This window comes from Salvia hispanica, chromosome 4 (assembly GCF_029641045.1).
Source record: "Salvia hispanica isolate PSC_SH4W2 chromosome 4, Shi_PSC_v1, whole genome shotgun sequence".
Taxonomy (NCBI): domain Eukaryota; kingdom Viridiplantae; phylum Streptophyta; class Magnoliopsida; order Lamiales; family Lamiaceae; genus Salvia; species Salvia hispanica.
Genome location: NC_142695.1, coordinates 23,197,414 through 23,206,198, shown reverse-complemented (window position 1 = coordinate 23,206,198; position 8,785 = coordinate 23,197,414). Strand labels below are relative to the sequence as shown.

The 8,785-nt window shown below is 41.4% G+C and overlaps 2 protein-coding genes across 4 annotated transcripts; one reads left to right on the top strand and one right to left on the bottom strand.

Moving 5' to 3' along the window:
- The first annotated feature begins 3,273 nt into the window (after nucleotides 1–3,273).
- On the top strand, nucleotides 3,274–5,728 carry LOC125194199 (metal transporter Nramp3-like). Its single transcript, XM_048092282.2, has 4 exons — nucleotides 3,274–3,889; nucleotides 4,340–4,476; nucleotides 4,547–5,199; nucleotides 5,273–5,728. Exons 1-4 carry the CDS (start codon nucleotides 3,390–3,392, stop codon nucleotides 5,480–5,482), a joined length of 1,500 nt encoding a protein of 499 aa, XP_047948239.1. The 5' UTR covers nucleotides 3,274–3,389; the 3' UTR covers nucleotides 5,483–5,728.
- Nucleotides 5,729–5,771: 43 nt separating this feature from the next.
- Nucleotides 5,772–8,599, bottom strand: LOC125194200 (protein DWD HYPERSENSITIVE TO UV-B 1-like). 3 transcript variants are annotated; one of them, XM_048092283.2, is made up of 7 exons: nucleotides 8,378–8,599; nucleotides 7,188–7,802; nucleotides 6,661–7,089; nucleotides 6,391–6,585; nucleotides 6,259–6,315; nucleotides 6,078–6,137; nucleotides 5,772–5,989 (listed from the first exon to the last, which is right to left on the bottom strand). In XM_048092283.2, the coding sequence occupies exons 2-7, from the start codon at nucleotides 7,701–7,703 to the stop codon at nucleotides 5,912–5,914; spliced, it is 1,335 nt and encodes a 444-aa protein (XP_047948240.2). In that variant the 5' UTR covers nucleotides 7,704–7,802; nucleotides 8,378–8,599; the 3' UTR covers nucleotides 5,772–5,911. The 3 variants fall into 3 exon arrangements, with proteins under 3 accessions (XP_047948240.2, XP_047948241.2, XP_088912415.1); XM_048092284.2 differs by lacking the exon at nucleotides 8,378–8,599 and adding an exon at nucleotides 8,243–8,370; XM_089056289.1 differs by lacking the exon at nucleotides 8,378–8,599 and having other exon boundaries at nucleotides 7,188–7,813.
- Between the last annotated feature and the right edge of the window lie 186 nt (nucleotides 8,600–8,785).

Sequence of the window (8,785 nt, the reverse complement as noted above, 5' to 3'; positions counted from 1 at the left end):
AAGGCCTAAAAATAGAAAAAAAATACATAATTTAAAATCCTAAAAAATAAAAAAATTACATAATTAAAATACTCTAAATGAAACTATAAAAACTACTCCGCCGGCGAATCATCATTCCCCGAAGTCGGCGGTGCAACTATACCAAGTTGAGCTCTCATATACTCAATTCCGGCCATATGGGCTGCAACTTGGCCAGGATTCATTTTTGAGAGGTTCGCCATCGTGGCGACTAGGTACATGGACATTAGGGTGTGCGAGCCCGTGCCCGTGCCGGAGCCCGAGCCCTCGCCTGCCTGGCTTGGTCCGCCGCGGCCCATCCCTCTCGCTCTCGCTCTCCCCCTGGCTCTAGCCGTCTTCGCCGCCTTGGTCCCTTGCGGCCGACGTCGTGCACCGGAAGAAGACCCCCCTGCATCATCGGTTGGCGTGACCTCACGTGAGGTGTTTCCTTCGCCGCCATCACTAGACGAGTAGTGGCCACGCGCCGTGCGCTTCGTGCGTTTCGATCCCGACTCGACACCGCTAGCCCACCTTTCAAGGTGGTGGACTTGCGACCAAACATCGACAAGCTTGAAATCTTTGCCGACGTCGTCTTTGAAGACCCGCAACGCCGCTATCAGAATGTCGGCTCCACTGGATCCGCTCTAATAATTCGCCTCTTCTCCCCTGTATATTGCGCAAAAATTTTTGACATCTCTGTCGGTTCGGTCCCAATGACTGCGGAGCATCTTCACGTTGCGGGGAACGGTATTCGTCGGCCTTCGTGCGTTGTAAACTTCGGTGACTTTTAGCCAAAAACACTTGTGGGTTTGTTGATTCCCGACGACAGGATCGTACGAGACGCTGATCCAAGCGTCGTACAGAGCCAACGTCTCGGCTTGGCTGTATGGATGACGGCTGCCGTCTCCCACAGCCTCTGCATCCGCTGCCTCCTCTTCCTCCTCTTCCTCCTCGGCATTGACGCCGAGGCTGAGGCTGATCCTGCCGGAGCCGGAGCCGGAGCTGGAGCCTCCACCAATTGGCCAGTCGGGCAAAATGCGTTCAGGCGCCAAAAAATTATCCGGAATTTGGGATAATCCCGGCGATTGCCCGTACCTCTTGGGGGGGGAGGGACGATAGTTGCATCCACATCAAAATGTGGTGTTTGGTACGCCGGCGGGGTGGTCGAGCCTTGGGTGCCCAACGACGAACCGGGAGTACCCAAACAGTTGTACATGCTCGCCCAATCGTCGAACGAGTTCAAGTCGAACCCGCCGGAGCCGCCGCCGCTGGAGTTTCCATCGCCGGACATTTTTTCAACAATTTGAGAGTAGTGTTTGTGTGTAAAATGGAAGAGGAATGGGGAATGAGAGTAGTGTTTGTGTGTAAAATGGTGAATGGAGTATATTTATAGAAGAATAAAAAAAAAAATTGAAAATTCGACCGTTTTGTTCCCAACGGTCATTTGCCCGTTTGAATTTTTATTTATTTATTAAATTCGAATTTTTTGAATTTATAAAAAATAAAATAAAATTATTACGTCATAATTACGACGTCCACTCGCGGGCCAGCGAGTGGGCGTCACGCAATGCTCCAGCGCGCGCCACATGGGCGCGCGCGTCGTCTCGCCAGCTCGAAGCCGGCCTCGCCGGGTCGCGTCGCGCGATGAGATGTCTCGTCTCGTCGAGACGAGACGAGCCTCGCAATGCTGTCTCGATGCTGGCTCGTCTCGTCGAGACGAGACCGAGCCCGCATCGAGCCCGCGTTACGGATGCTCTTAAAACTTAGGACAACCGGAGGGCCACAGTTATTAATTTGCTACTCCATTAGCTAGGTGTTAATTAGTAGTTATTTATATGGTCAGCTCTATGTTATCTACTGTATTTAATACTATTATATTTATTTTTTCTGAAATAAAGTTTAATTAAATACCTATTTGGAATGGTTGATTGAATATAACTCAACTAATTATAATTAGATAATAGTCATTAGATATTCAAATTAAGGGCCTAGATCGTCAATTCCAAAATATTAATATGATCAACAAAATCATCAACAGGGTATTAAGGTCAATTTATAACAAATTAGTTGTAACTCACTTTTGAAAAATATTCCATAACTTTAAAATGCATATAATTTTCCCGATTTAAATTATTTTTTCGCACAATATATATCAAATTAAAGATAATTTCATAAGGATTCTAACGAGATCTCACTCGCATATGTTCCGATGTCAAAATTTGAAAAAAAATTCGAAAATTTTTAATTTTCTTGTACAACACAAATGTCAACATAGTATATAAAATATGTTAATATAATACATGTAGAATGTCAATATAAACAATGTGTTAACATTCTCAAAGCATTGTGTTGATATTTTCGAATACTATATTGACATTTTTATCTAAAACCCTAATTTGGTAGTTTTTTTTATCTTTTTCAATTTAATTAATAAAAACGAAAATTATACGTGACAAATTGTAGACAACACGTTTTCTAAAATCCTATGGTCTTAAATTAGTTATAGTTAGCAATTAAATAATGAGTTAGCAATTGATCACTCCCCAAAAAATATACTCCCTCACTTCTATAGTAATAAAGTCATTTTGTCATTTCGGTACGTTCCATAGTAATAGAGTTATTTCTCTTTTTAGTAAAAGTCAACACAATTTTCCACACCTACTTTACTCTCTCTTACTTTATTCTCTTTTCATCTCTATACCTTTTTTTATTTTCCACTTTACTCTTCATTTACTTAACTCACCTAACACAATTTTTTTTAATCTTCATGCTCGAAAAGATATGCCTCCGTTACTATGGAACTGAGGGAGTATTAGTTATAAATAGAATATAATCAAGATGGACGTATTATATTACATGCTTATACACAAACGTGTTTCTCTTTAAGTTTAATGACACCACTACAATTTAGTTAGAAGAGTTTATTCACTGTAAAGCTATTATGAAAATAAGAAAAAAGTAAAGATTTGATCCTTACACATGATTATACGCATAGTTATGTAGGAACGTTTACTCATTTATAGTTAAACGTGACGGCTACTACTATCATCAAACTATTTCGAGCACAAGAATATGAATAAAATATTAATTTCAACATTCTACAATTGCAGTAGATTAAGCATAATACATTTAATTTACAATTACAAAGTAGATTGAGCATAATAGTAGATGAATTAATGTATTTTATTTTTATAGTACGAAAATGTAAATATAGTAAATTAATAGGGAGAAGGTGTAAATAAAAAGAATCCCATGCTATTTCCCTCCTTTCCCTTTATCCTCCCATTTTCAGTTTCTCAACTCATCACCTCACTGCACTACTCCTTCCTCCGATTCCAATTCCAATTCCAATTCCAATTCCAATTCCAATTCAATCCGATCAAAAAGTAAAAATGTCTTCACACCAGCAGCAGCAGCCGCTTCTGGAAGAAGAGGAGCGAGCCTACGAAGCCGACAACATAGTCCACATTCACGACGATGACGACGGCGGCCATGAATACTCGCCATTCTCCTGGAGAAAGCTGTGGCTCTTCACGGGGCCTGGCTTCCTCATGAGCATCGCCTTCCTTGATCCCGGCAACCTCGAGGGCGATCTCCAATCCGGCGCCATCGCCGGCTACTCCCTCCTCTGGCTCCTCCTCTGGGCCACCGCCATGGGCCTACTGGTCCAGCTCCTCGCCGCGCGCCTCGGCGTCGTCACCGGAAGGCACCTGGCCGAGCTCTGCCGCCAGGAGTATCCTGATTGGGCCAGGCTGCTGCTGTGGATCATGGCTGAGCTCGCACTCATCGGCGCCGATATTCAGGAGGTTATTGGCAGCGCGATTGCGATTAACATTCTCAGCCGCGGCCTTCTTCCTCTTTGGGCCGGTGTCATTATCACCGCCCTCGATTGGTAATTACCATTTTTTTCTTAATTTTAGGTTTCAATGAATTTAACTTTACCTTTCCCCTAATTTTTAGGTTTTCAGTTTTTTGTTTTTTTTCTGATTAGGAAATTGAGTGTTGCAGGGAGGAGTTTAACTGTCACTGATTATAATTCTTCAACGTATAATTAGACTTGCTATTTTAGAATTGAGTTTTTTAATATGTTACCCAATTTTGTTTAATTTGTGTATATTTTATATTATCTCTTTCACGGAGTTTATCTGTCACTGTTTATAAAACTTGTGATGTGATGAATTGAGTTTAATATGTACTAATTCAAAGTTGATGTATGTAATATATAGATGTGTGTGTTTGCGAATAATATTTCCTCTATTTCGCTTTCATTTTGACTTGTAATGCTTTATTGATGATCAAGTTGAGTTTTGTGATTCAATGTTTGATTGCTTTCTTGATGCAGTTTCGTCTTCTTGTTTCTGGAGAATTATGGTGTGAGGAAACTGGAAGCGCTTTTTGCAGTGCTTATAGCAACCATGGCGATTTCCTTTGCTTGGATGTTTGGCGAAACAAAACCTGATGGTCGCGAGCTTTTGATCGGTGAGATTACCAAATGGGAGATCAATGTGCTTCTTGCTAATGAGTAATGAGTGTGAAAATGTGGTTGTAGGTATCTTGGTTCCGAAGCTGAATTCGAGTACCATAAAGCAGGCCGTGGGAGTGGTGGGCTGTGTCATCATGCCTCACAACGTTTTCTTGCACTCAGCCCTCGTGCAGTCGAGAGAAGTAGACAATCGCAAGATAGGCAGAGTGCGCGAAGCTCTCAAGTACTACTCCATTGAATCCAGCATTGCTCTGGCCATCTCATTCATGATCAATTTATTTGTTACAACAGTTTTCGCAAAGGTGTTTTATGGCACGGAAGAAGCGAAGACTATTGGACTCGTGAATGCAGGGCAGTATCTCGAGGAGAGGTATGGTGGAGGGCTGGTCCCCATTTTGTACATATGGGCTATCGGTGTGCTCGCTGCCGGACAGAGCAGCACCATAACCGGCACATATGCCGGCCAGTTCATTATGGGAGGGTTTCTGAATTTGCGAATGAAGAAGTGGATAAGGGCACTAATAACACGAAGCTGCGCCATCATCCCTACTCTGATTGTTGCGCTTATTTTTGACACATCCAATGCCTCGTTGGACATTCTAAATGAATGGCTTAACGTGCTGCAGTCAGTTCAAATCCCGTTTGCTCTAATTCCTCTCCTTTGCCTGGTGTCCAAGGAGGAACTCATGGGCTATTTCAAAATCGGGACTCTTCTTCAGGTATTTTCTTTTTGAGAGTTCATGCTTTTGTGCGAACGAATAGTTGAAAACTTAGTGTGCTTCTGCTATGCAGACTGTATCGTGGATGGTGGCAGCTCTGGTGATCTTGATCAACGGGTATCTTCTGGTGGACTTCTTCTCGTCTGAACTGACCGGGGTGTTGTTCACGAGTATAGTTACTGCTTTCTCAGCTGCATATGTTTCCTTCATAGTGTATCTTGTGATGAGGAGTGCAAGCTTTTCGAGTTTGTGGACAAGAGCCAAGACGACTTGGGGCTCGTAATCATTCTTCTCTCAACCATTCACAAGCTATGCTATAGCAGATTGACCGGGCAGCGCCAGAACAATAACATCCATGATGCCGGAGCATAAGCCTTCCGATCGTAACCCTTGTGAAAAGGAAGCAACTTATAAAGAGAGGAATCGATGCCCAAAGCAGCCTTGTGTTGTATCTATTGCTAGGTTAATGTTAATTACCCAAATGCTTTTGGCATAATCTTACAAAGTGTTGTTAGTCTACTGTTATTAATCATATATTGGTAGGTGTTTAAAGTTATACTTTGAAAAGAAGGTGAAATCAAGCATGCCCCCATATTTTTCTATGTTCCAAGAATATAATTACATAAACCCAAAAACTAGCTTCACATTATCTTCTTATATACACTTGTGAATAATCACAGAAACTGAAATAGATTGAAACAGGAAGAGAACCTTAGCCACCCTTGCCAAAAGAGATCTGCAAGCCTCCTTGGCTCTCTTCGATACTGGAGCTCGACGAGAGCAAGTTTATCTGCATCAACAAAATCAGTCACTTGCAACGAAATCTTTCAGTTTCTTATTTTAATATGTTCAACTCTATGCGTTCAAACCTTATGTACCTTGATAATTTCATACTTCGATGGTCGAGCATACGCTGCCAAGATTGCCATGTGGAAATGCTGATTCAGTAAAAATTTGGTCCATGTTAAATTATCTAAGTTTTATTTTCACAAACCAGTTCAAATTGTAGCCTAAACATAGCAAAATCAAGTGCTATTACTAGTATAAGAGAAAACTTACTCTAAAAGGATCACTTCTCAATGATTGCACATAGATGGAGTTTGATCTCCCTGTATCCTATATCAAGTGCCATTTTCAATTAAGCATATAATTGAATCTGAAACCAAATTATTTCTTTGTGTGTATTTTTACCTCCAAAGATATATCTCGTAGCCGCCTTCCTGTATGCGCGCAGCAGATGCGGACCGTTGGTTCCTCTGAACTCCCACTAATGATGTAGTCTCTTCCGCTCATGTAGTACGACCGCGTGTAGTTATGACAACTTCCTGTCGAAACTATCCCAAAATCCGTGTGAAGACGCCCGTCCACAGACAAAAGTTGCTTGACCTAGAAAGGGATTGATTTGGTATGCAACATTTTTAAAAAAACGAACATTAATGCCATAAGAATGAGAAGTGGTACCTCATTATCGACAGCTGAAACGAGTAGATAAAGATCGTCTGGAGAGAACACGACCATTACGTTCCCTCTTGAGCTTCTAACCGAGTAGCAAGGTCTTAGAGGCGTCTGTCTTGAATCCCACATCTTCACATCACGGTCAAATGATGAAGTCACAAAGAGGTGAGGAGAGTGGTTCGAAAACTTGGCAACATTTATGGGCTCACGGTGCATATCTGTGAACAGCTGCAACCGTTGGCCACTGCAGATATCGTATATGGCAACTTTCTTCGAGTAACCACTTGTTAGACACCGGTCATCGGTTGAGTTCACGTGAACGGAGGTCAATAGCTCAAAGTCATCAAAGACAACGCCCGAGCTATCTCCTGCCTTTCTACCAACCTCATTGACGTCATACAATCTCAGGCAACCGTTATCGGAACCCACAAGGAGCTAGATAGGCATATTGGAGAACATACATATATACATATCTTTTTAGCCATCATTACCATAAAAGGCCTAATTCTACTAAATGTTAGCATTAGACATACCTTAGAGGGTTGTTGTTTAAGCCAACAAAGGCCAAGAATACTATTCATACTCCGCGAAGGAAAGATGCATGAGACAACATTTCCCGTCTCGTGGTTGAGAACCACCACTTCTCCGTCAAGGGTCCCAACAGCCATCAGGCTGGAGTCAGTCGGGTGGTACTCAAACTGCCTTGGCCGGAGAATCTGCTCTTCCCCTTCCTTCGTATTCTTGCTCACGTTAGTGATGGGATATGACAAGGGCTGCATAGACGCTCCAAACTTTGCAGCACAGAGTGACCTCATATAGAAGCACTGGTTCTTGCGAGTAGACAAGGCACACTTCCGCCTCGATGGTCTGCAGCAGTGTGCACTGCTCGTTCCAGTTTCACGAGAATACAGGACGTTGAGAACACTCTCCCTATGCTGCCGCTTATATGGTAAGTACTCGTAATATTTTGAGAAGATGGTTTTCGCCCTTTCAAGATCGTCATTCTTGATTTCCATATGAGCCAGAGATGTGATCACGCTATCGGCCATTCCCTTAAGCAGACGCGCTGTGGGACCTTTCAAGTCCCGGTGAAGTATACTTGTAGCTGACACCTCTCTCGCTTCGACATCCTCATTTTCTAAGCAAACCTAGCAGAAAACTACATGTCAATAAGTTTCCCAAACTTAGCCAACACATAACCTTACCCCAAAATTAAGAAAAGTAGCTGTTTTAGTATAAGACTTTTAGTTTCCTTATCAATACATAGCTAAAAAGCAAGACTTCAAAATAGAAAGATTAAACCAATCACCAAGAGATAGCCACTAGGAAGGTAATTAACTTTGCCTAAGAAATTGGACAAAGTTGTTTATATACTAAACAAAATCTTTCCCCATCTATTAGAATACAATACTTCTATAATGTCCATTCTTCTTAATTTCTTCATTCAAACACACATCCTCTTTCCTTCTTTATCACAATCAATATGACCAAATTTGAAGTTTCCTAAACACCTGTGAGCTGACACTAAATGATCCAAGTTCATGAAATCTGCATTATTTTCATTGATTTAAAATAAAATTTGACTTACTGAGCTGAAAGTTTGTTGCTAGAAACAAATTCTGACAGGCAGAGCCATTTCAAGAAAAATTCACTTAAAGAAGAGAAACAGACAAGACAAATGCTAGGCAAAAGTGAAGTTAAAGTTAAAAGAAGAATAAAAAACCTGAATTATTTGCCATCAATTTCAAGAGGAGGAGAGAATGAATGCCGTTTGAAATTAGTGGATCTCTGACAGGAGAAAGCGAAAGGAAATGGAGAGAATTTAAAGAGATGAAGGTTGGAGAGAAGGGGTGATAAGTTATTACAGTAATTGACACTTCATCTGCTCTTATCTACTCCACAGCATAGGAGAGCTTCCAACCCCACGCTATTCATATCTTCTGCATTCATATCACTACTATTCTCTATTTTATGGAGTATATTATATATTTATATAAATTTCTTGGTAATTTTAAATACAAATACTGAAACAATGCATGTGAACCTCATTCATGAGGTTTAATTACAAAAGCTCGATTGCAATTTAGATATTTATCAGTCAGTACTCCACTCGTAAATTTGTTAGTTAGTT